Source organism: Symphalangus syndactylus, chromosome 11 (assembly GCF_028878055.3).
Source record: "Symphalangus syndactylus isolate Jambi chromosome 11, NHGRI_mSymSyn1-v2.1_pri, whole genome shotgun sequence".
Classification (NCBI taxonomy): Eukaryota; Metazoa; Chordata; class Mammalia; order Primates; family Hylobatidae; genus Symphalangus; species Symphalangus syndactylus.
This window is the reverse complement of record NC_072433.2, coordinates 46048226-46075193: the sequence shown is the minus strand read 5'-3', so window position 1 is coordinate 46075193 and position 26968 is coordinate 46048226. Positions and strand designations below refer to the sequence as shown.

The window sequence follows — 26968 nt, the reverse complement described above, 5'->3', positions numbered from 1 at the left end:
ACTGATCCTGTCTTCTTGATCTAGTCTGCTGTTGAACTCTATTGAATTTTTCAGTTCAGTTATTCTTCAGCTCTGTGATTTCTGCTTGATAATTTTAAATATTTCCTATCTCTGTTGAAATTTTCAGTTCAAGAATTACTCTCTTAATCTTGGTGGACATCTTTATGACCTATTTCACATTCCCTGTCAGGTAAATCACATATCTTTATTTCCCTAGGTTCTGTTTCTGGAGATTTATCTTGTTTTATTTATAACATATTTCCCTGTTTCTTCATTTTTCTTGACTTTCTGTGTTGGTTTTTGCATAGTAGGTAGGACAGCCACCTCTTCTAGTCTTGTCACACTGGCCTCATCTGGGAGATGGACCTCACCAACCAGCCCTACCAGATATTCTAATTCTAGATGCCTCTCATATCTTTTTGCTTGTCCAAATTGCTTTGTTCTTCATGGCCCTTTGGATACTAGGGTGTGCCAAGTTCTGTCAGTGCCCCAAGATATGTGAGATAGAAGCCAGTCCCTTGAGATGCAGCTTGAAAAGTCGGAGTGCTAGATTTATGTTCCAATTCCTTCTACCTCAGGGAGAAGCTGGGAGCTAGAGTTTATCTCGCACTCACTCTGTCCTAAGCCTGGAAGAAGATCTGTGGCAAATGCCTGCACTTTTATGCAGTCTGCACATTCTGAGTTTCAAAGGAATCCACTGGATGTGCACCCATTTAGCAACCAGCTTTTTTTGTCTTCTGTGTTCTGAGGAGACTCCAGAAAACAGAGCCCTGTCAACTCCCAGAGCTAGGTGATTTAGGAATCAGTTCCTCATATGGGAACTGTTAAAATTGGGGCACTTGATGCATATATATACTTTTTCCAGGAAATCTGCAGACCTGGATTTATCACTCAGTTGAGCTGGGGGAGAAGGTGCAGGAAATGCCCATTCTTCCCTAGAGACTTTCAGAGGTTTATTGTTTATCTGTTCTGTTTTCTCCCAGATACAGGCTAGCCAGAAGCCCGACCCTCAGGCAGTAGCTGGAAAAGTATGCAGACAGACCTCTTTCAGAGAGATATTTGGAGCTGGGCCTCTTAGCTTATTCTCTCTGGACTGATCCTGGGTGGGCTATAGCCACTGGAAGTTCCCTTTAACCACAAGCTAGATGAGCTCACAAACAAACCCTTCATTCCTGAGGGAGAAGCTGGGAGTTGGGGGATGCTTCCTGTTTGTAAAGTGCTGTCCCTGTGGTGGGGTTTGTGCACAAAGGTGTCTCAGCTTTTACTACCTGTTTTGATGTGAATATTTTCTCAGTTGCTCAGTGTGTTAGAGTCTTTCAACTAGTTTTTGGCATTCTCTCAGAGGGATTTAATTTGTGTGTAGATGTTTATTTGGTGTGTCTGTGAGAGGAGATAAAGTCAGCGTTCTCCTTTTCTGCCATCTTGCTAACGTTTATTGTAATTTTCTTTTTCTTTCTTTTTTTTTTTTTTTATTTGAGGCAAGGTCTTGCTCTCTCACCCAGATTGGCATGCAGTGGCATGATCACAGCTCACTGCAGCCTCGATTTCCTGTGCTCAAGCAATTCTCTGGCCTCAGGCTTCCTGAGTAGCTGGGATTACAGGCACACACCACCACACCCAGCAAATTTTTAAAAATTTTTTGTAGAGATGAGGTCTCACTATGTTTCCCAGGCTGGTCTCAAACTCCTGAGCTCAAGTGATCCTACCGCCTTGGCCTCCCAGAGTGTTGGGATTATAGGTGTGAGCCACTGTGCCCAGCTTAATTTTCTTTTCTTGTGATGTCTTTGTCTGTCTATGTCAGGGTAATGCTGGCCTCATAGAATGAGTTAGTATGTGTTGCCTCCTGTTCTGTTTTGTAGAAGTATTTGATATTAAAATTCCTTAGGCCAGGTGCAGTGGCTCATGCCTGTAATCCCAGCACTTTGGGAAGCTGAGGCAGGGGGATCACCTGAGGTCAAGAGTTTGAGACCAGCCTGGCCAACATGGCAAAACCCCATCTCTACTAAAAATACAAAAATTAGTCAGGCATGGTGGTGTGCACTTGTAATCCCAGCTACTTGGGAGGCTGGGGCAGGAAAATCGCTTGAACCTAGGAGGCAGAGGTTGCAGTGAGCCAAGATCATGCCACTGCACTCCAGCGTGGGCAACAGAGCGAGACTCCGTCTCAAAAAAAAAAAAAAAAAAAAGAAAGAAAAATTCTTTAAATGTTTTATAGAATTCATCAGTGAAACCATCTGGTTCTGGACTTTCCTTTGTTGAAAGGTTTTTGATTACTGAGTCAATCTCTTGTTATATGTCTGTTGAGATTTTCTGTTTCTTCTTGAGTCATTTAGGTAGTTTGTATGTTTCTAGGAATTTGTCTGTTTCATCTAGGTTATTTAATTTGTTGGCATACAATTGTGCATAGTCTTTTCTTATAATCCTTTGTGTTTCTGTATGGTCAGTAGTAATGTCCTCACTTTCACTTCTGACTTTAGTCATTTGCCTCTTCTTTTTCCTTAGTCTAGCTAAATGTTTGTTAATTTTGTTGATCATTTCAAAGAACCAATTTATGGTTTCATTGATTCTCTCTATTGTTTTTCTATTCTCTATTATATTTATCTCCAACTGGTAGTTTTAAGAAACTAAATTCCAGAACCTCAACTTCTATTTTATTATTTACTATGGCGTCATATATGTTCTTTTCTACTACCCCTTTCTCTCCAGTCCTTCCCCCACCTGGCAAAATAAAGTTGAAACCTTCTCTCATCTGAATCTTACTGTGGAGCATTTTCTGGAGTGCAGAAACCTCCAGGATGCCCCCCAAAATGGCCATTTGAAATATTGTAATGTTTTATGCCATAATCTTACTATAGGGTTTCCTTTTTGCTTTTATCTGTTGAGGGTAAAGCATTGTCAGTCAGCGTTCAACCAAGGAAAGAGGACCAGTAGGAGATAACCATTAAGAAATTTATTGCGGCTGGGCACGGTGGCTCACGCTTGTAATCCCAGCACTTTGGGAGGCCTAGGTGGGTGGATCATGAGGTCAGGAGTTCGAGACCAGCCTGGCCAACACAGTGAAACCCCATCTCTACTAAAAATACAAAAAAATTAGCTGGGCATGGTGGTGGGCGCCTGTAATCCCAGTTACTCAGGAGGCTGAGACAGGAGAATTGCTTGAACCCAGGAGGCGAGGTTGCAGTGAGCCGAGATCATGCCACTGCACTCCAGCCTGAATGACACAGTGAGACTCTGTCTCAAAAAAAAAAAAAAAGTCTTTCTGAACAAAATATTGAACCTCATTCGATCTAAGACACCATTAGCTGTCAAATACATTTTTGTGTCATGTAACACGTATAAGGAAGCCAATTAACCTTTAACATTTTAATTTTATACTTAAAAATTATTTTAGGCTGGGCATGGTGGCTCATGCCTGTAATCCCAGCACCTTGGGAGGCCAAGGTAGGAGGATTGCTTGTGGCAAGAAGTTTGAAACCAGCCTGGGCCACATAGGGAGACAACCTCTCTACAAAAAAAAAAAAAAAAAAAATTAACCAGACAAGATACATGCCTATAGACCCAGCTACTTAAGAAACTGAGGCAGGAGGATTCAGCCCACAAGTTTGGCATTGCAGTGAGCTGTGATCACGCCACTGCACTCCAGCCTGGGTGACAGAGAAAGACTCTGTCTCTAAAAAAAAACAAAAAAAAATTATTTTAGAATTATTTAGACATAGGATTAATGATGATGAACAGCTGTGGCCAAGTTCACTCATGTACAGACAATGATAACTATACCACAACTGCTACCTGGCTGATGGTGTCAGATACCATTGATTGTATGATACACGTGAATTTCAGAGATGTTAAAAAGTTGGGGAAGAAAGTGCATCTTGGCCGGACATGGTGGTTCACGCCTATAATCCCAGCCCTTTAGGAACCTGAGGTGGGTGGATCTTCTGAGCTCAGGAGTTCAAGACCAGCCTGGGCAACATGGTGAAACCCTGTCTTTACCTAAGATAAAAAATAAAATTAAAAAAAGGGTCAGGCGCGGTGGCTCACGCCTGTAATCCTAGCACTTTGGGAGGCCAAGGCAGGCGGATCACGAGGTCAGGAGATTGAGACCATCCTGGCTAACACGGTGAAACCCTGTCTCTACTAAAAATACAAAAAATTAGTCAGGTGTGGTGGTGGGCGCCTGTAGTCCCAGCTACTCAGGAGGCTGAGGCAGGAGAATGGCATGAACCCGGGAGATGGAGCTTGGAGCTTGCAGGGAGCCGAGATCACACCACTGCACTCCAGCCTGGGTGACAGAATGAGACTCCACCTCCAAAACAACAACAACAACAACAACAACAAAAATTAAAAAAAGAAAGTGCATCTTAAAGTCAATGAAATATGTTTTGCTTCAGCCAATACCTAGATTATAGAGACTTTATTTTTCTTGGTTCAATTACATGTCTTTGATACATGAATTTCTGTAAAATAATTTCTGTGTTCTAAGACTTCAGATTTTAAAATGTTTCTAGCTTTAAGAGAAAATATTTTGGCCGAGGCAATGATTTGTTGTTGATTCTAATTTCAGGCAATAGCAGAGGCTCTGTGACTGAGTTGTCAAACATACATATTAAGAATTTGGTTTTTTTCATTTTATCAGACAGAAAAGATGATTAAAAGTTTATGACCCTCCTAGAGAGATGTATGCTGTTTGATTCTTAGCTACAATTTCATAACACTTTAAATTTCATCTTAGTGTGGCATAAAGAACAACATTTTGGAGTCAAACACACCGACTTGGATTTATATTCTGGCTTTGCCACTTACTAGTAATGTGACTCGGTATGTCACTTCACCTTCCTAGATCTCAGTTTGCTCCTCTGTAAACTCCTCATAGACTAGACAATGTATATAAAGCATAAAGTGTTTACCAGAGCAGTTGTTTAGTAAACTGCTGTATCGATGAAAATGATGGTCTATTGGAGTGCTAGGAATACACGATTGGTAGAGCTGGATGTCACGCCAGGCAGTGGGGTTGCTGGAACCTTACCTGGAGTCAGTCTGGAGAGGAAGGATAGTTTTTTTAATAGGTCATTCCTCAGGAAATGAAGTGACTACCATTAGTCAAAAAGAATTAGTGCTACAAATTGCAGCTAGAGAGGAGGAATAAATTCTAGTGTTCCATAGCACCGTAGGATGACTAAAGTTAATAATACATAGTTTCTTTTTTTTTTTTTGAGACAGGGTCTTACTGTATTGGCCAGGCTGGAGTGCAGTGGAGCGATCCTGGCTCACTGCAGCCTAAAACTCTTGGGCTCAGGCAATCCTCCCACCTTAGCCTCTCGAGTAGCTGGGACTACAGGTGGGTGCCACCATGACTGGCTAAATTTTTTAAAAGTAGTTTGTAGAGACAGAGTCTCATAATATTGCCCAGGCTAATATATAGTTTCAAATAGTTAGAAAGAGGATATTGAATGTCCCCAACACAAAGAAATGATAACTGGTTGAAATGATGGATATGCTAGTTACCCTGATTTGATCACTCTACACTGTATTATCAGAATATCACTATGTATCTCTTAAATATGTACAATTTTGTCAAATTTTTAAAAAGTGACCCTGACTCAGATAGATAGATAGATGATAGATAGAATTAGTGCTAATAAACACCATATTGGCCTTTTCTGGGGTTTTGTTTTTGTGTGGTTTTTTTTTTTTTTTTTTTTTGAGACGGACACTCACTCTTTTGCCCAGGTTGGAGTGCAGTAGCACGATCTCAGCTCACTGCAACCTTTGCCTCCTGGGTTCAAGTGATTCTTCTGCCTCAGCCTTCTGAGTAGCTGGGACTACAAGTGTGTACCTCCATGCCTGGTTAATTTTTGTATTTTTAGTAGAGACAGGTTTTCACCATGTTGGTCAGGATAGTCTCAAACCCCTTGACCTCAGATGATCCACCCATCTTGGCCTCCCAGAGTGCTGGGATTACAGGCTTGAGCCACTGCGGCTGGCCAATATTGTTGAATGATAACATTATATTATCTGGGAGCAGAAGGAAAGGTTGGGAGTGCAAAAAGAATGGTTTTGATAATTTGAGAGAGATTTTCAAATAGGAATTGATTCCTAAAGCTTACGAATGGAAGAGGTCATTTACTCTTCATTCATGAAGTACGTATTGAGCACCTGCTAAATGTCAAGTGTTCTGCTAGGCCCTGGGAACTCAGTGGTGAGGATGCAGACAAGGTCCCTGTCCTTGTGGAGCTTACGTTAGGGTGGGGGTAAGGATATGCAATAAAAAAGGAAACCACTTTAAAAACAAGATAATGATATAATGATTCTTAGGGTTTACTGGTAAGGGAAGGTCTCTCTGGGAAGATGACATTTAACTGAGGCCTGATGACAGAGTGATGTTTTCTTGTGCTTGAGGTTCATTGAGCTTCTTCTTTTTATCTGTGGATTTATAGTTGTGCTGTCTCTCTCTCTGTCTCTCTCTCCTTTCTTTCTTCTTTCATTTTATTTTCTTTGTTTTTGTACGGTCTGGCTCTGTTGTCCAGACTGGAGTGCAGTGGTGCGATCTTGGCTCACTGCATGCTGCCTCCTGGGGTCAAGCGATTCTCCTGCTTCAGGCTCCCAAGTAGCTGGGACTACAGGTTCATGCCGCCATGCCTAGCCAATTTTTTAAATTTTTTGTAGAGATGAGGTTTCACTATGTTGCTCAGGCTTGTCTTGAACTCCTGGGCTCCAGTGATCCTCCAGCCTCAGCCTCCCAGAGTGGTAGGATTACAGATGTGAGCCAACGCACCTGGCTGGGTTTATGGTTTTCATCAAATTTGGAAATGACGTGGCCATTATTTTCTCCCCTCTCCTTTGGAAATTCCAATTACACATATATTAGGCCACTTAAAGTCTCACAGCTCACTGCTCTTTTTTTCCTCTCTTTTTTGGATAGTTTCTATTGTTATGACTGTGTCTTAATCTTCACTAATCTTTGTCCTTTGTAGTGTTTAACCTGCCTTTAGTCCCATCCAGTGTATTTTTCATCTAAAATGTTTTAGGTTTCATCTCTAGAATTTCAACTTCGGACTTTAACAAATGTTTTCCAGGCGGGCCCAGTGGGCAGCTCACACCTGTAATCCAGCACTTTGGGAGGCGGAGGTGGGCAGATCACCTGAGGGCAGGAGTTTGAGAACAGCCTGGTCAACATCTACTAAAGCATGGTCGGAATCTTTGGGGTGTCAGTTTTCTTCCCAGAAACCTCTGCAGGCCATGGCACCTTTGCCTGAGTTCTTGTCCTGTGTCCAGGAAGAGCAGACAAGTGAAGGGTGACCAATTGTCTGAGTTCTTGTCCTGCGTTCAGCAAAGTGAAGGGTGAACATGAAGATGAGCTTTATCAAGTATTACAACAACTCAGCAAATGAAAATGAGCTTTATTAAGTGTTACAATAGCTCAGAGGAGACTTGCAGGGGGTAGCTCCTCTCTATAGGCAGGTCATCCACCAAGTGTTCAGTTCTCAGCAGAGAGGAGGCCCTGGAGAGTGGAGAGGGTAGCTCCTCTGTGCAACTGGTTGTCCCAGATGTCTGCAGTTCTCAGTGGAGAGGAGGCCCTGGAGAGGGTGCCTCTTCTCTGTGGTCAGGTAGTCGCTGCAGCTGTCAGCAGAGAGGGTAGCTCCTCTCTGCAGGTGGTGGTCCCATCCTCTCCAGCTCTCAGCAGACAGGGTACTCCTCTCTGTAGCTGGTCATCCTGTTGTCTCTCTGCCCCCTTCTCTCTGGCTGTCTTCTGCCCTGCTCTGGCTGTCTTCTGCCCTGCTCTGGCTGAGCCCAGGGCTTTTATGGACCTCAGAGGGGAGGAAGTGTGTGCCCATTGGTCCATGGGCGTCATGGGCCGCCATAGGCCAGAAGGAAAAGGCAGCACAAGTCCCCACTCCAGTCCATTGGACTGGCAGCCCCGTCCCCAGCCTTCTGGCCCTCCCTGGTCTGAAGGTGGGGACTTCCTGGGGACCTGCCTCTTCTGCCCAGGACTCTGTCTGTCTCCTGCTGCCATTCATGGCCCTGGGGTTGGGCCCCAACCCCGCTCTGAGATGAGAGCAGGCACCAGGGGCCAAGAGAGGCCAGGCAGTGGGAGCAGACACCTCTGAGCTTGCGGAGATTGGGGGAGGGTCCTTCCTGGGGACTTGGAGGGTGCAGGCTGCAGAGATGTCCAGTCCTGCACCTGGGAGGGCAGCTGCAGCTGCACCCTGGAGCTCCCATCCCGTCAACTCGGAAGGCTCATGCTTGTCACCCGGTTCCTGCCTGCTCTGTAGATTGGGAGGCCCAGGTCTGCAGCCACAGGTCCACTGCACCTGGGAGGGTAGATCTTGCCTGTTCCTGCGCTCCCCCAACACCCCGCTCCCACAAGAGCACAGGTAGGCTCGGATCCACAGCTATAGTTTGGGAGGGCAGGACGTCTGGGTCTGCAGCTGGGGTTTGGGCGGCTACAGTTGCACCCGGGGAGCTCCTGGCTCCAACTTAGCAGGGGCGGGGCTCCCTCAGGCACCATGGAGTGTGTAGCCCTGGCTGCAGTCTGCGTGATTACAGCAGCCACTACCTTTAGCAGTGCAGGCATGTAGTCCCAGCCACTCGGGAGACTGAGGCAGGAAAATTGCTTGAACCTGGGAGGTGGAGGTTGCAGTGAGCCAAGTTTGCGCCACCACACTCCAGACTGGGCGACAGAGTGAGACTGTGTCTCAAAAAAATAAAAATAAATAAAAAATTTAAAAGTAAAAATGTGTTCCATGTCTCTGCTTAACATCTACTTTTTCTCTAGTTATCTGGATGCTGGGGCCATCAGAGGGTTCACCTCATTTTCTCGTCACTTCTCATTTCTCACTGTCCGCATCACCCATGTCCAGTGTCTTGAGCACTGATCTTTCCTATATCCTGTCCAGATCCTTAGTTGTTACCTTAGGAGGGTAAATCCAGTCCTGCTTTATCTTGGCTGAATGTAGGAGTACACCACCTTTATTATTTAGCTCATATTCATATTTACTGTAAGGTTTTAAAATGTGCAAATAGGCTACATATTGATTTTAACCAGTTGCTGTTAATAAAAAAACACTTCAGATTCTAACTAATTTTCCTGCTGCATGGTAAAGCCCATGCCTTCGCTTTGATCTCCGTTCATTCACTGTGTATTTATTAATAAACAACATATCTCTCAAAAAGCTCTGACTTTGCTTTGCCTTTCCTTTCCTTCCTTTTCCCTTTCCTTCTTTTCTTTTCTTTCTTTCTTTCTTTTTTTTTTTTTTTTTGACAGTCTTGCTTCATCACCCAGGCTGGAACGCAGTGGCCCGATCCCGGCTCACTGCAATTTCCACCTCCCGGATTCAAGTGATTCTCGTGCCTCAGTCTCCTGAGTAGCTGGGAGTGCAGGTGTGCGCAAACACATCCGGCTAATTTTTGTATTTTTAGTAGAGATGTGGTTTCACCATGTTGGCCAGGCTGGTCTCAAACTTCTGGCCTCTAGTGATCCACCCACCTCATCCTCCCAAAGTGTTGGGATTACAGGCGTGAGCCACTGCACCTGGCCTCTTTCTTTTTTGTCAATTAAAAAAGTCACTTCTGGCCAGGCACGGTGGCTCACGCCACCTGTAATCCCAGCACTTTGGGAGGCCGAGGTGGGCGGATCACTTGAGGTTAGGAGCTGGAGACTTGGCCAACACAGGGAAACCCTGTCTCTACTAAAAATACAAAAAATTAGCTGGGCGTGGTGGTTGGCACCTGTAATCCCAGCTACTCAGGAGGCTGAGGCATGAGAATCGCTTGAACCCAGGAGGTGGAAGTTGCTATGACCCGAGATCGGGCCACTGCATTCCAGCCTGGGTGACAGAATGAGACTCTGTCTCCAAAAAAAAAAAAAAAAAGTCACTTCTGTCCTTACCAGTAAGAGAAATCTGCTTCAGATCCTTTTATTATTTATTATCTATTATGGTATCACATTCCTAGGCTGAGCTGTTTCCCAGATGTACTTATCAAACATTTTTATGCATTATATATGGCCCAAGAACTTTAGAATGTGTGTTGAAGTGGAGTTACGTTTTTTTTAGTTGTGGTAAAATCTTATAACAGCATTTACCATTTTTTCTTTTCCTTTTTTTTTTTTTCCCAAGACAGGGTCTTGCTCCGTCACCCAGGCTGGAGTGCAGTGGCACAATCATAGCTCACTGCAGCCTCAACTTCCTGGGCTCAGGCAGTTCTCCCTCCTCAACCTCCCAAGTAGCTGGGACAACAGGCACTTGCCACCCCACCTGGCTAATTTTTGTGTTTTTTGTAGAGACAGGGCTTTTCTATATTGTCCAGGCTGGTCTTGAACTCCTGGGCTCAAGCCATCTGCCCGCCTTGGCCTCCCAAAGTGCTGCAATTAAAAGCATGAACCACCGTATCTGGCTTTAATCATTTTTAACTGTCCATTTCAGTGACATTAAGGGCATTCACAATGCTGTGTATCAGTTACTACTATCTAATTCTCAAACTTTTTCATCATCCCATACTAAAACTCCGTACCCCTTACACAGTAACTCCTCATTTCCTCCTTCCCCAGCCCCTGGCAACCTCTATTCTACTGTTCGCCTCTATGAATTTGCCTATTCTAGGTACCTCATATAAGTGGGATCATAACATTTGCCTTTCAGTATCTGGCTTATTTCACTTAGCATAATGGTTTCAAGCTTCATCCATGTTGTATCAGGTGTCAGAATTTCATTCCTTCTGAATGAGTAATAATAAGGCTGAATAATTTTCTGTCGTATATATATTCCACATTTTGTTTACCCATTCATCTGTTGAACATTTGGGTTGTTTTCACCTTTGAGCTACTGTGAATAATACTGCTGTGACCATAGGTGTATCAGTATTTGTTTGAGTTCCTGTTTTCCATTCTTTCGGTTATGTACCTAGGAGTGGAACTGCTGGATCATGTGGTAATCCCATGTTTCACTTTTTGAGAAATCACCAAACTGTTTTTCATAGTGGTTGCATCATTTTTGCATTCCCATCAGCGATGCACAGTGTCCCAGTTTCTCCACCTCCTCACCAATACTTGTTATTTTCTATTTTTGTAAGTAATAGCCATCCTAATGGGTGTGAAGTGGTATTTCATTGTGGTTTTAACTTACATTTCCCTAATGACTAGTGATACTGAGCAGCTTGTCATGTGCTTATTGGCTATTTCTGTGTCCTTTTTATAGAAATGCCTATTTAAATCACTTGACCATTTTTGAGAACAACCATTGAATGGGGTTTTTTCAGTGGGGGTTGTGGTTTTTTTGTTTTTTTTTTTTTTTGAGACAGGGTCTTGCTCTGTTGCCTAAGCTGGAGTGCAATGGTACGATCTCGGCTCACCACAACCTCCGCCTGCCAGATTCCAGTGATTCTTCTGCCTCAGCCTCTCAATTAGCTGGGACTACAGGTGCACACCACCATGCCCAGTTAGTTTTTTGTATTTTCAGTAGAGATGGGGTTTCACCATGTTAGCCAGTCTGGTCTCAAACTCCTGACCTCAAGTGATCCACCTGCCTCGAACGCCCAAAGTGCTGGGATTACAGGCGTGAGCCACCGCACTTGGCCTTGGAGGGGTTGTGTCTTAATGCCCAAATCTATCTGCTCTCCAAGTGATCTTTGGAGTTTTGGTATTCTTTCTGATGTTTTGTATCTAACATATCTAGAAATTACTCCATAGAAAATTGCTTCATGTTTCCACGATAATTGCCCATATGTGACAGATTTTTCTTTGTGATAGATGAAGCAGATGGTGATTTCAAGTTGCTTCCCATGTATCTGAGCTGTTTCCAGAATCTGCCCTTTCTGTTTCTATGCAGCTACAGAGTGGCTGACCAGGAGGCGGGAGTGGCGGCCCGCGCCTATAATCCCAGAACTTTGGGAGGCCGAGACGAGTGGATCACTTGAAGTCAGGAATTCAACTGACCAGCCTGGCCAACATGGTAAAACCCTGTCTCTACTAGAAATACAAAAATTAGCCAGGTAGTAGTGGCACACACCTGTAATCCCAGATATGTGGGAGGCTGAGGCAGGAGAATTTCTTGAACCTGGGAGGCAGAGATTGCAGTGAGCCGAGAGTGCACCACTGCACTCCAGCTTGAGTGACAGAGCAAGACTCCATCTCCAAAAAAAAAAAAAAGCTGGGCACAGTGGCTCACGCCTATAATCCCAGCACTTTGGGAGGCTGAGGCGGGCGGATCATGAGGTCAGGAGATCAAGACCATCCTGGCTAACACAGTGAAACCCCATCTCTACTAAAAATACAAAAAGAAAATTAGCCAGGCGTGGTAGCGGGCACCTGTAGTCCCAGCTACTCGGGAGGCTGAGGTGGGAGAATGCGTGAACCCAGGAGGCGGAGCTTGCAGTGAGCAGAGATCATGTCACAGCACTCCAGCCTGGGAGACAGCGAGGCTCCGTCTCAAAAAAAAAAAAAAACAGTGGCTGACCAGGGATGTGATCTGGGAATGAGACTCCCAAGGCTCCCGTGATAGACCTGTTAAGCTTCACTTTTCTTTTGCTTGGAAAATTTTATCTCTTTAGTAAAATAAGAATACAACAAAACAAACCGCTCACTTATTGGCCTCTGGTTGCTGTCATTTCACGTCACCAGCAACAGCAATGGCTCTGCCAGAAGCTTGCCAGGTGCCCCATTTCGGTTGGGAGCCACATGCCCTTGCCGTTAGGGATACGGATAAATGTCACCCCTGCTCTTCATCAGGAAACTCGGGGGCCGGGCGCGGTGGCTCACGCTTGTAATCCCAGCACTTTGGGAGGCCGAGGCGGGCGGATCACGAGGTCAGGAGATCGAGACCACGGTGAAACCCCGTCTCTACCAAAAATACAAAAAATTAGCCGGGCGTGGTGGCGGGCGCCTGTAGTCCCAGCTACTCGGAGAGGCTGAAGCAGGAGAATGGCGTGAACCCGGGAGGCGGAGCTTGCAGTGAGCCGAGATCGCGCCACTGCACTCCAGCCTGGGCGACAGAGCAAGACTCCGTCTCAAAAAAAAAAAAAAAAAAAAAAAAAAAAAAAAAAAGGAAACTCGGAGTCTAAAGTTTTAAGTGGGATTTTGAGGTTGTAAGAATATAAAACACCTAAAAAAAAAAGTAGAACTCATGTTTGTTACTAGTTAAAAGAATCATTTGAAGCTGGGCGTGATGGCTCACACCTGTAATCTCAGCACTTTGGGAGGCCAAGGCGGGCAGATCACTTGAGGTCAGGAGTTTGAGACCAGCCTGGCCAACATGACAAAACCGTGTCTCCACTGAAAATACAAAACACTAGCCGGGCATGGTAGCATGCGCCTGTAATCCCAGCTAGTGGGGAGGCTGAGGCTGAGGCACTGAACTCGGGAGGCAGAAATTGCAGTGAGCCAAGATTGTGCCACTGCACTCCAGCCTGGGCGACAGAGCCAGACTCTGTCTCAAAAAAAACAAAAAACCACTTGAACACATGTGAGCAGTTATGAATTCTTTTATGGTGTGCCAACATTTGAGTGTGGTTACAAGAAACAATAGTAAAAACAGTAGAAAAGAGTGACCATTTCTGGAGTAGTCACTGCTCTGGACACGGTACCAAATACTTTACATGTATGATTGTGTTCGATCACTACAAATCAGGAAAACAAAGCTCAAAGAGCTAAGAAAGTTGCTCCAGGTCACATACTTCATACGTGACAAAGCCTGGATACAAACTTAGGTCAGTGTGACTCCTGTTTTGGAGCAGAAGTAGTGACAGCTTGTTGGGTGGAGGAGAAACAGGAAAACACATTTCAAATAGCTTAGTATTATTGCAACTGACTACGAAAGCAACGTAGGTATTATTTAGAAAATAGAGGATTTCAGTGGATGTAAAGACCTTTTTGTCCTTAAGCTGTGTTGGTAATGTTACTTCCAAGCGCAGAAGGCTAAGTGCTCATCGTAACCTTTCTGGTTGATGCTGGTGTTCTCACTACATATGTTGTAGGTTTTCTTTTCAGATTCAAATTTTGGGGGATTTTGGGGTCTATTTTTATTTTTATTTTTTTTTAAGACAGAGTCTCACTCTGTCACCCAGCCTGGAGTGCAGTGGTATGATCACAGCCCGCTGCAGCCTCAGACTCCTGAGCTCAAGCGATCCTCCCACATTGGCTTCCCAAAATGCTGAGATTACAGGCATGAGCCACTGCACCTGGCCCAGATTTCAAATGGTGGATTCAAGTATTTTGTTTATATTTTGTTTTGGATTTTGAGATAGGGTCTCAGTCTGTTGCCCAGGCTGACTGCAGTGGTGTGATCATGGCTTACTGCAGTCTGAAACTCCTGAGCTTAAGCAGTCCTCCCACATCAGCCTCCTAAATAGCTAGGACTACAGGTGCGCCACCACACCCGGCTAATTTTTGTATTTTTGTAGAGACAGGGGTCTCGTTGTGTTGCCCAGGCTGATATTGAACTCCTGGACTCAAGCAATCCATCCGCCCCAGCCTCCCAAAGTTCTGGGATTACAGGCATGAGCCACCACGCCTGCCCTTGTTCATATTTTGATTGGCTTTTATTTCAGTTACTGTGTTCTCTCTTCGTTGGTGTCACCACTTCTTCCTGAACAAAATATTATTTCAAAAGTTTCCTTTCCTAAGAATTCTTACCATGTTCTCATCTTTCTACCTCTAACCTTAATGACTTCCCTAAACCTGTCTTTAATGGATTCTGCTTCTTCATTTGAGGTTTGAAAGTCTCCAGGTCTCTAGTTAATCTGCCACTTTTTTTTTTTTTGAGACAGGGTCTTGCTCTGTCGTCCAGGCCGGAGTGCAGTGGTGCAATCATGGCTCACTGCAGCCTTGGGCTCTGGGGCTCAAGCGATCCTCTCGCCTCAGCCCCCCAGGTAGCTGGGACCACAGGCAGATGCCACCATGCCCAGCTAATTTTTGTATTTTTTGTAAAGGTGGGGGGTTTGCCATGTTGCCCAAGCTGGTCTTGAACTCCTGAGCTCAAGCAATCCACCCACCTCAGCCTCCCAAAGTTCTGGTATTACAGGCAGAGTAATCCACCACGCCCTGCTTAGTTAATCTACTTCTATCTACATCACAGCCCTACTCTTACCCCACAACCCCCATTGTTGACAAAGATACTTTGTTTCTTATCTGAGCCTTTTGTCTTGTACATCCTCATTTGTGTTTTTTTTTTTTACCCTGTCCTTTCTGATTTATGGGCGTTGATGGCCTCTCTAGGCTGAAACCTAAAGACTGTCTCTAGAATCTGTGTCTTACCAGACCAGTTTTTAACTTCCTAGGATGGAAAATCCAGTTGTTTCAAATCGATAGAAATCTACCATCAATGTAGACTGGGTTTAGCCAGGCACTCATGCAAGACAATGCCTGCTCTATGCTGTAGACCAAGGGATTGCAAAAGTTGTGATGTTCTTGTCCAAACATGGAGAAACATGAGCTGGGGACTTGGGTGTGATTGTAAGCAATTGAACAACCACACCCAAAGAGGGTGAACTGATGTCACCCTGGAGACAAGTCGTCAGTGATGAGCTGAAGGGCTCTGCTCACTCTGCTCTGATTTTAGTATTTCTTTTAATGACTCATGAGTTATCCCTAGACAGCAAGCGTCCACACACACAGGCTATGGCCCTGGCTTCCTTGGTGCGAGCAGGCCACATTAAGAAAGTCGTGCACATTTGTCATTTTTTTGACCACCCTCTGTCAATTCCCCTTCCTCAAAATACCATCCCGCAGTCTTTGTGGGATAGTAAATCCAGGAGCTAAGCCCCCACAGTGGCCGCCAAACAGGTTCCCATCAGATGCCCTGGGAGTGAAAGATGCAAAGGTGGGGAAATGGCTGGAGCGCAGTCTTTGATTGCAGTGAATGGCAGACTGCAGTTCACCCCAGTCTTTATTCTCTTTTCCTGGGACTCCATTAGTGAATTGTGGAGTTTTGAATTGTCCTTTTGTTTCTCATCTGTTCTTTCACAGTTTATTTTTTCCCCTAGGTTCTGGAAATTTCCTCTTTTATGATTCCTTGAACATTTTATTTCAGCTATCATTTTTTTTTTTTTTTCTAAGACGAAGTCTCACTCTGTCACCCAGGCCAGAGTGCAGAGGTGTGATCTTGGCTCACTGCAACCTCTGCCTCCTTGGTTCAAGAAATTCTCCTATCTCAGCCCCCCAGGTAGCTGGGATTACAGGTGCCCGCCACCACACCCAGCTAATTTTTTTTTTTTTAAGTAGAAACGGGGTTTCACCATATTGGTCAGGCTGGTATCGAATTCCTGACCTCAAGTGATCCACCTGCCTAGGCCTCCCAAAGTGCTAGGATTACAGGTGTGAGTCACTGTGCCCGGCCAGCTATCATATTTTTAATCTATCTAATTGCTTCCTCTTGTTTTCTGATTATTCTTTTTTCAGATCAACCTGTTCTGGTTTTATAAACTTTTTCTTAAACCTCTTCTAGTCGGCTGGGCACAGTGGGTCACGTCTGTAGTCCTAGCACTTTGCAAAGCTGGCTTGAGCCCGGGAGGTTGGAGCTGCAGTGAGCTATGACTGCACCACTGCACTCCAGTCTGGGTGAGAGAGCGAGACCTTGTCTCAAAACAAACAAACAAAAAACAAAAGACCTCTTTGAGCCAAGTTGTATTCTATTCCCTGATGATCTGTCTTTCCACCAGAGTTCATTTTTCACCTATATATCTTGCTCTTTCTTTTTCAGGCTGCTGGTCCTGGGAATGTCTTGGTGATCTTTGGTTGTCTGGTCATATCTTAAAAAGAAGGTCTATGTGACTCGGTGGCTTCTCCCCAGTGAGAATTCTGACTGGGTGCTCTGGGTGTGGGGTTGAGGAAGATGAGGTCACTTGATTGCCCAGAATGAGGACTTTAGTGTACCAAGGTGATAAATAAAAGCCTTTGATTCTCCGATATGGATTGCTTAATTTTTCTTTTTCTTTCTCTTTTTTTTGAGACGGAGTCTTGCTCTGTTGCCCAGGCTGGAGTGCAGTGGCGAGATCTCGGCTCACTGCAACCTCCACCTCCAGGTTCACGCCATTCTCCTGCCTCAGCCTCCCGAGTAGCTGGGACTACAGGCGCCCACCACCACGCCCAGGTAATTTTTTTTGTATTTTTAGTAGAGACGAGGTTTCACCGTGTTAGCCAGGGTGGTCTCCATCTCCTGACCTCGTGATCCGCCCGTCTCGGCCTCCCAAAGTGCTGGGATTACAGGCGTGAGCCACCGCCTGGACCAATGCTTAATTTCTTTGAAGAGCTGTCAAGGACTTGTTTGTTTACTTTTGCCTGAAGGTAGATGCCAGCTGCTTGGACTTGTAGGGCATGTGTCTGAGGGCCTGGGGATGGGGGAAGGTGGGGGAGGAGAGAGAGAAGCAGGTGGGTACAGTTGATCCACCCTAGAGCTTTCACAGGCCTCCTGGCAGCACTTCCCTGCCGCCTGCTGTTTGTCTGTTAACCCTCTCCCATCTGACCTCAGCTTCCAGGGTGTAGGGACTCTCATCCCTGTGTGGTACCCACTTACCCTGTCCTCAGGGTATGAGTTTATTCCTTATTGGACTTCTTGTCCATCAATCTGAAGGGTCAAGGCAGAGACATCCTGTCTGGTTTATTAATAAAAAATGAAAAAAAAAAAACCCCACATGCACGTTTAGTATTTGTTATCCCATGGGTAGTATTTCTAGTAAAAGAACTGTAAATTAACACATTATTTCCATTAAAGTAAATAATGTATTGCTTTAAAAGATATACATGTAATATACAAAAACATGCTTCTTAGGCCAAGCACGGTGGCTCACACCTGTAATCCCACTTTGGGAGGCTGAGGCAGGCGGATCATGAGGTCAAGAGATCGAGACCATCCTGGCCAGCATGGTGAAACCCCATCTCTACTAAAATTACAAAAATTAACTGGGCATGGTGGCACGCACCTGTGGTCCCAGCTATTTGGGAGGCTGAGGCAGGAGAATCGCTTGAACCTGGGAGGTGGAGGTTGCAGTGAGGTGAGATCGTGCCACTGCACTCCAGTCTGGCAACAGAGTGAGATACTGTCTTAAAAAAAAAAAGAAAGAAAGAAAGAAAAAAACTAAAAAACACATGCTTCTTGTAAAAATGCAAATACAAGATGGCTTTTCCCTTTATTTCCCCACCCCAGTTCTGCTCTTTTCCCAGGAAGTGGCTGCTGTTAATAATTGGGTGTATATCTTTGCCAACCATTATTAATGGATTTACATATCCATGTTCATCTGTCTGATTATCAGTCTCTTCTCAATTTAGACAGGATTAAATTGTATGTGTTATTTTGTGATTTTTTTTTTTAACTTAGTCATATGCCTTGGGTGGCTTTCCATGTCGGTAGATGTAGAGCTATCATTCTTTCCCCTACTGGTTGACATTTAAGTAGTTTACAGTTTTTCTAAAAAGGCAGAATCTGTTACTTTCTTGTTTCATTGACTCTTAGCATGTTTCTCACTGAAATTAAGAAATCCTGGTCATATCTGTAAAGAAGCCCAGTGTGTTGAATGGAAAAACCTAATTGGATGAAATACAACAAGTTGAGCAGATCATACATAAATATGGTAAAACTTAGAAGTGCAGTTTCAACATCAGCCAAATAAAATACTAAAACTTCTTTAATAAAACATGTTATTCTATCCCAGTTCGTGAATGAAGCAGAATCAAATCAAATTTATTTTGCTCCGAGTTGAGACAAGCCAGTTTGCATTTCTTCTGTCAAATATATTTATAACAAGTGCCCAAGTTTAAAATATCCTTGTTTCTTCCCTACTGTTTGTTTCCTACTATTTTCTGCCTATTTGTCTTATTCTCTACACTCTTAAGTTCTTGATTTATCAGTTGTTCTTTTTGTTATAGGTCTTGAAACTGGAATCAGTTTAACCTCAAAGAGACTATCACAATGTAAATTTCCAGTCAAATCCCATTTAAAGCAATGAGAACATGGGCCTGGCACAATGGCTCATTCCTGTAATGCCAGCATTTTGGGAGGCTGAGGTGGGAGGATTTGTTGAGCCCAGGAGTTTGAGTCCAGCCCTGGTAACAAAGCGAGATCCCATCTCTACAAAAATTTAAAAAATAAAAATACTAGCTGGGCACGGTGGTTCACACCTGTAGTTCTAGCTACTCAGGAGGCTAAGGTGGGAGGATTCCTTGAGCTTGGGCGGTTGAGGCTTCAGTAGGCTGTGGTTGTGCCACTGCACGCCAGCCTGGGTAACAGAGTGAGAGCCTTTCTCAAAAAAACCAACAACAGCAACAACAAAAACAAAAATGAAAAAACAAACCAAAGAGAACATCTATAGACAAAAACACACATTTTCAGGATCTAGATCCACACCTTCCCTGGAGAAAGGGAGAAGTCTCCTCTCTCTCTTTATTTATTTATTTATTTATTTTTTTGAGGCAGGGTCTTGCTCTGTTGACCAGGCTGGAGTGTAGTGGTGTGATCACAAGTCATTGCAGCCTCAACCTCCTGGGCTCAAGTGATGCTGTCACCCCAGCCTCCTGAGTAGTTGGGACCACAGGCACGGGACATGCCACTATGCCTGCCTAACTTTTTTTAAATTTTTTGTAGCAATGGGATCTCACTATGTCTCCCAGACTGGTCTTGAAATCCTGGGTTGAAGTAATCCTCCTGCCTCAGCCTTCCAAAGTGCTTGGGATTACAGGCATGAGCCACTGTGCCCAGCCGAGGTCTCCACTTTTGAAAGCACAAATCCTTTACATGGCCAGTTCTGGCAGGTCTTTTCTACCATTCCACACCAAAAGATTTTCAGAGTTCTGCTATGCTGAGATTAGCGTTGAATTTCACTGGCTGTGTGGCAGAATGACTTTACTTCCCATTTTCACATTTTTTTAATCTGCAGAAACTTGGTACTCACCAGGTGTCCCTTTGCGAGGCTGGTTCAGAACTCCAGCTTATATCCTGCTCTTAACAAGAGCAGCTACCACTCGGGGGCACCTATGTGCAGGCACTGTTGTATGAGTTTCACATTCATTTTCTCACTTAATCCTCAAAATATTCCCATGCAGTAGGCATTGAATGGGGAAACTGAGGCCCAGAGCAGTTGGGTCACTTGCTTAAGTCACACAGTGCTTCAGATTCCTGAGAGAGCTGGGCTTCAAACCCAGTCTGCCTGGTGCCAAAGCCTGGGCTTTTAGCCTCTGTGCTACACGTTTACCACTAACCAACTCTCTCTCTCTCTCTTTTTTTCTCTCCTTCCTTCTTTCCTTCCTTCCTTCCTTCCTTCCTTTCTCTCCTTCCTTCCTTTCGTTCTTTCATTCTTTCCACAGAGTCTCACTCTGTTGCCCAGGCTGGAGTGCAGTGGTGCAATCATAGCTCATTGCATCCTCAAACTCGTCGGCCCAAGTGATCCTCCTGCGTCAGCCTCCAGAGTAACTAGGACTCCGGGCATGCACCACTATACCCAGCTAACTTTTAAATTTTGTGCAGAGACAGGGTCTCCCTATGGTGCCCAGACTGGCCTTGAACTCCTGGTCTCAAATGATCCTCCTGCCTCAGCCTCCCAGAGTGCTGGGATTACAGGCGTGAGCCACCCCATCTGGCTTAATGAGCCCTCTTGAGCACGTGAGAAGGGAGACCTGCAGCCACTACCTGATAGTAACAGGATGGGTGACTGTGGTAGACTAGATAATGCCCCCCCCCACCCCCAAAAGATGTTCCTATGTTAATCCCTGGAACCTGTGAATGTCACTTTACAAATCAAAAAAAGGATATTGCAGATGTGATTAAGTTCAGGATTTTGAGATTGGGGGACTGTCCTGGATTAGCCAGGGGGGCCTCGATGCAATCACGTGTATTAATATAAAAGGGAGGCACAGGGAGGTGTGACATACACAGAGAAGGATGTGTGGTCCTGGAGGCAGAGACCGGAACGATGCAGCCACAAACCGCGAAAGCCAGCGGCTGCCAGCAACTGGAAGATACAAGGAATGGGCTCTCCTCCAAGGCCTCTAGAGCACGCATTAGTCAGCATAGTTCCTGAACTATGAAGGAATAAATTTCTTTTGAGCCACTAAGTTTGTGGTAATTAGAGCAGGCATAGGAAACTAATGCAGTGACTGTGTGGTCTCTCTAGGCCTCAGTTTCCTTATCTGTAAAACAAGGATATTAGTGATACATACCTAGTTTTTTTTTTTTTTTTCAAGGTCTTGCTCTGTCACCCAGGCTGGAGTACAATGGCACAATCTTGGCTCACTGCTCCCTCTACCTCTCGGGTTCAAGCGATTCTCCTGCCTCAGCCTCCTGACTAGCTAGGATTACAGGCAGGCGCCACCACGCCCAGCCAATTTTTGTATTTTTAGTAGAGACAGGGTTTTGCCATGTTGGCCAGGCTGGTCTCGAACTCCTGACTTTAAGTGATCCGCCCACTGCGGCCTCCTAAAGTGCTGGGATTACAGGCATGAGCCACCACATCCAGCCTAGTATTTTTTAAAACTGAGGAATTTAAAATGCTTGGCAGGAGGCCTGGCATGAATATATGCTCAACTGAGATGAGGTATTGTGATCACTAATTGGCTCTGATAGGAGCACACATGGGTTTTTGGGGAGCACATGGGCCACTCAGCAAACCCAGCTTTAGTTCATGTGATGTGCTTGGTTATCCAGTAAGGTCCACAGGGCACTTTAGAGGCAAAGAAGTTGAAATTAGTTAAAAGTGACAATACATGGTATTTACTGACCAACTGGCAGGAAATTCACCCAAAAATCTCTACCTGCAATTTCCTTTTTTTTTTTTTGAGACAGGGTCTCATGCTATCACCCAGGCTGCAGTGCAGTGGCGTGATCATAGAGCACTGCAGCCTCAGCTCCTGGGCTCAAATGATCCTCCTGCCTCACCCTTCCAAGTAGCTGGGACTACAGGCACCCACCACCACACCTGGCTAATTATTGTATTTTTTTTTTTTTTTTAGAGACAGGATCTTGCCATGTTGCCCTAGCTTGGAATCCAACTCCTGGCCTCAAGTGATTCTCCCATCATGACCTCTCAAGTAGGTGGGACTATGGGTGCCTGCCACCATGCCTGGCTAATGTTTTTTATCTTCATTTTTTGTAGAGACAGGGGCCACTATGTTACCCAGGCTGGTTTCAAACTCCTGGCCTTAAGCAGTATTTTCACCTTGGCCTTTCAAAAGGCTGGGATTACAGGTGTGAGCGACCAGGCCCAGCCTCCGCTTCCAATTTCTAGTGTGACTGTAGCCACCAGAGAAACACTTTTCAGGTAGTAATTTTTGTCACCTGGTGGATGCCCCAGTAACTTCTCATTTTCTGGATCTAATTCTGAGTGGTCATTCCAGGACACTTAATTAATAAACATAAAAGTAAACATGGCAGCTGGGAATTATAAGTGCAAATTCAGTTGCCCATCAGGAATGTGACCAGTGACCTGCACGCTTTGCTATGTTATCCACGGAAAAGAGCAGAGGGAGGGCTGTTTTGATCTAGGCACCCGGGTCCCAGATGCCTGAGAGCTATTTCTCTCCAAGGGCCAGACTGCAGCAGAGCCAATGAGTTTGGCTTTGAGATGTTCCCATTTGTTCGCCCAGCTCCAAGAGAAGTCATCGCTTTCATTGTGGGTTGTTCTGGGCAAATGATGGAGGAATTAGCAGCATGGCCTGGAGTGGCTCTGAGCAGGCCTGGGCCAGCTGACACACGCCACTTAGGTTTCCAGGGAGCCAAGCTGTCCCCACTCACGCACGGCTGATGCACTTGTGGCTAAATGTGGTGCGGTCAGGGCCCCGGGCCAGATTCAGGGCAGGAAATAGAATACCACCTCCATTGCCAGGGAAACAATGGTCTGCGGACATGATTTAAACTGGAGCCAACAAGAACGCTCAGAGGGCCGGCCAGCAGAGGAAGGGAGACCAGAGGGCAGCTTGCACAGATCTTGTCTTGGGTTATAACTGTTGACAAGCCACTTAACTGCCTCCAGGTTTAAGTTTATCTGTATATAAGATGGAGGTAACAATATTTATACATCTCACTGGAGACTTATGAAAACAAGATTTTGGACAGATCCCTTGGGACCCATGGATGGAAGGTGGTATGTAAGTGCAGTGATAAACCTACTGTGTGTGTGTGGGGCGGGGGGGTGTTTTCAGCAGCGCATTAGGGACATGTAGACTCACCAGAAAACACTTTTGGAGTCTGATCAAAAACGACAAGAAAAATGAATAGCTCTTGGCTGTAAGTGCATGGTTTTCTTTGGTTTTGTACAGGTTTGGGAGAATTGCATGTGTAACTTAGACTTCAGAATTGTTTTCCGCCTGTCACTGTGATGAGTAATACGGTGCTCAGATCATCTGAGAATCCTGTAGTGATTGTTCCCAAATATTTGCCAACTTTGCTTTACAAAACTCCCCAGTTCTACTGTGTGGTTTATGAGTTGTACATGGAGTCTGGAACATTTCTTCCCAAGGTGGGTGGGGAATCTATTTAAAAACAAAGCACACAGGAGGATAATTGTTCTTTCCCCGTGACGTGTGATTTCTGAGGAGCCTTCCTGTGGCTGCTAAATAGACATGTTTCTGTTCATTTAAGCCTAAGCAATTGACCTCAGACCTCCCAATATATTGTTTGTAAATGTTTTCCGTAAGCTGGGGTCCTGCGGGAGTCTATTGCTCCGTGTTCTTGGTTAGTTAAACCTGTCTCTTAGGCGTATCATCTGTCTAGAATAATTCCTCTGGCTCTAGGTGAATGATGACTATTATAGAAAAAAATTGTTGAGTAATAAACTACACACTTAATTTTTTATTAGAAAAATATAAATGAAATATAGAAAATAGAGATTATCTGTAATTCTCACAGGCGGAATGAACCATACTGGCATACATATATGTATATTTTCAACAAAAATGGGATTCTATGTATATGCTTGAGGTGAAGTCTTTACCTAGTAAACCTAGAAGAGCATTGCATATCCTTAGAGATTTTTGCCTGCAGCAGGGAGGGGTCCTGCTTCTGTTGCTGGCCTGCGGGGTGGTGGAATGAGAGGCCTTGGAAGAACTTTCAGACTTGTTCCTTGAGATGTTGCTCCACTTAGAGCCCCTGTGTTTTGGCAACAACATGCTTCCCAGAAGTGGTAAACACTTGCTAATTTGAGCTTCTATGTGGATGCTGGTCCCCACCACTCCCCTCTATCCTCCTTCCCTTTTTTTTTCATGCTACAGAACTGATTAAGGCATGACTTACATGCAGTGCAATACACACACATTACAGCCTGTGGAATTTGTTTTTTGTTTTGTTTTGTTTTGAAATAGAGTCTCGCTCTGTCGCCTAGGCTGGAGTGCAGTGGTGCAATCTCAGCTCACTGCAACCCCCACCCCCCAGGTTCAAGTGATTCTCCTGCCTCAGCCTCCCGAGTAGCTGGGATTACAGGTGTGCACTACCACACCCGGCTATTTTTTGTATTTTTTAGTAGAGACGGGGTTTCACCACGTTGGCCAGGCTGATCTCGAACTCCTGACCTCAGGTGATCCACCTGCCTCAGCCTCCCAAAGTGCTGGGATTACAGGCGTGAGCCACTGTGCCCTGCTCAGCCTATGGAATTTGAACATACACATACACTCTGTGACACCACCCAAGACATAAAACACCTACCTCCAGCATCCCAGAATTCACTTTGTGTCCTCTCTGCACCAATCCCCCCACCCCAGGTAATCACTTCCATTCATTCCTAAATACTAACTTTATCATGTTACTGCCCACCCCAAAATGTTCCATAGCATCACTGTCCCTCTGTCTTGCTGCTTCAGGTCTGTATGTCTCGGCCTAATTTTCCTGGTCCACCGTCTTAAGGGTCCCACCTGCTGGGCCTCCATTGATGTCACGTGGCTGGAGGGTGGTCCTTGCATCCTCACCCCCACCTGCCAGGCTCCTCCTGGGCTTTGTTCCCTCTGTGACCTCACTAGAACCGTCTTTTCTTAGCCTTCCAAGTCTCGCCCATCCTTCAAGGCTCAGCTCAAGTCCCATTTCCTCCAAGAAGTCCTCCCCAATTTCTTTGCCTTCCTCTTACACGCTGACTTCGCTGGTACCATGTGGCTGAGTTTCTGCAGATGTGGGGCCCCAGAAGCCTGCCCTGGCCACTGTGTCATTCCAACTTTTGATCCCCAACAACCATTTATATCTTGGAACAGACATTTTTCCAAACCCTCCTCTGTCCTCACCCATTCTCTCTCACATCCTGTGGCTGCCTGAGGATGTGACCCTCCCCAGACCTCAGACCCTGCTTGGTGTCTGTGTCACCTTTTTCCTGCCCCAATGTTGGGACTTTGCTACCCGGATCAACCAAGTCCTCTCCTATGGACCCTCAGGTCCCGCCTCTGCTACCAGTTCTTCAGATTTGATACCAAGACATCTTGGGACTGGGCTCAGCTCAGAGGGTAGGGGTAGACTGAGGGGAGAGAGTTCACAGGTGAAGAGAAAGTTCTTTTGATGGGATGTGGGGTGGGGCTGGGAGCACTGGTGAGTTACACAGTCACCCCATCTCACTCATGTCCCCTGCACCTTGCAGTTAATGACTGTCCCACTTTCTCTGTTGTTCCTATGTGTTAACCTCACTCCTGTCCAGACTTTTGGGGTTTCCCATGGCACAAGCAGAGCTCAGAGCCCACAAGAATGGGCACAGTGAAGGGGATTAAATAAGACAGTGCAGCTAAGGTGCTGAGCACAGGGCCTGCCCACGGTCGGGCTGAGAGAAGCGAGTTAACTTCAAGACCCTGCAGTCCCTTCTCTGATTCTTGTCAGCCAGGGGAGGTGAGGCGGCGTCCCAAAGCTGCATGTGTGTTTGTAGGAGTCGAGGGGACTTCCAGAAACCCTCTCATCCACAGTGAACACAGGCCCCAGAGCAGCAGAGCCAGGTCTGAGGCCCAGCTTCTCGTGGACTCTCCCTGTGACCTCAGTCTCTCCACGAGTGAAATGGGGCAGTGGTCCCTCCCCCTTGGATGAGCAGAGATCGTGAGCACTGGTGCTCAAGGACTTTGCAGATGGAACCCTGCATGAGACGGGTTGGCCTGGTTCCAACTTAAGCATAATTGAGTTTTCTGAATTGGCAGCTGGAAGATGTAGCCTCTCATAGAAAAAGTTGGGTTCTAGACAGAAAGCAGAAAGTTTCAGTGAGATTAGAGCATGTGGAAAAGGGGCTGGGCGTGGTGGCTCACGCCTGTATCCCACAATTTGGGAGGCGAAGGAGGGTGGATCACTTGAGGTCAGGAGCTCGAGACCAGCCTGGCCAACATGATGAAACCCCATCTCTACTAAAAATACAAAAAATTAGCCGGGTGTGGTGGTGCCCGCCTGCCTGTCATCCCAGCTACTAGGGAGGCTGAGGCAGGAAAATCGCTTGAGCCTGGGAGGCAGAGGTTGCAGTGAGCAGAGATCGCGCCTCTTCACTCCAGCCTGGGTGACAGAGCAAAAATAAAAAAAAATTAAAAAAAAAAAAGTGGAGGAAAGGGGAGAAAAAAATAGGAAAGAAAAGAAAGCTGCAGTGACACCACCCTCAGTTGTAGGCAAACGCGAGTCTGACTTTGGAACATGCCTTCATCACCCCGTGCCTCAGTTTACTTGTCTGTGAAATGGGGATAACAGTTTTTTCCTCCTAGAATTGTTGTGAGGGGCAAGTACAGTAATTGATGTAAGGATGTAGCACAGTGCCTGGCTCAGTCGACACTAGTGTTATTATTTCCTAATAAGTGTTTATTGTTGCTCAGTGAATGAATGGGTGGGTGGATGAATGGCCATTGGTCTGGATTTAGCTCCAGGGGGTGCTTTTTTGTTATTCTCTAGCATTTTCAGGCTGATTCCATCTGACTTTGCTTAAGCAGGGAACAGTTTGACTCGCATGTGGAGAAGGAAGAGAGGAAATGAGAAGCCTTCGCCCAGGGGTGCAGGACCACACACAGAAGGCAGTGAGATCCTGGGAGCAAACCCAGTGGCACCAGAGAGCCAGTGGGGAC

At 45.5% G+C, this 26968-nt stretch overlaps 1 protein-coding gene across 4 annotated transcripts in view; it reads left to right on the top strand.

Moving 5' to 3' along the window:
• The window catches only part of LOC129457799 (UPF0547 protein C16orf87), a 132273-nt gene that overhangs the window by 46568 nt on the left and 58737 nt on the right, over positions 1 to 26968 (top strand). For 2 of the 4 annotated variants that reach the window (XM_063611893.1, XM_063611890.1), the window contains exon 1: positions 22402 to 23062. The exons of 1 other annotated variant lie outside the window; for it this stretch is intronic. Coding sequence is in view for 1 of the 3 variants with exons in the window: in XM_063611890.1 (XP_063467960.1) it covers positions 23009 to 23062 (54 nt within the window). In the remaining 2 variants the exon portion in view is untranslated. Of the gene's footprint in view, positions 1 to 22401; positions 23063 to 26968 lie in introns of those variants that run through there. One more of the 4 variants, XM_063611891.1, reaches the window with a different exon arrangement.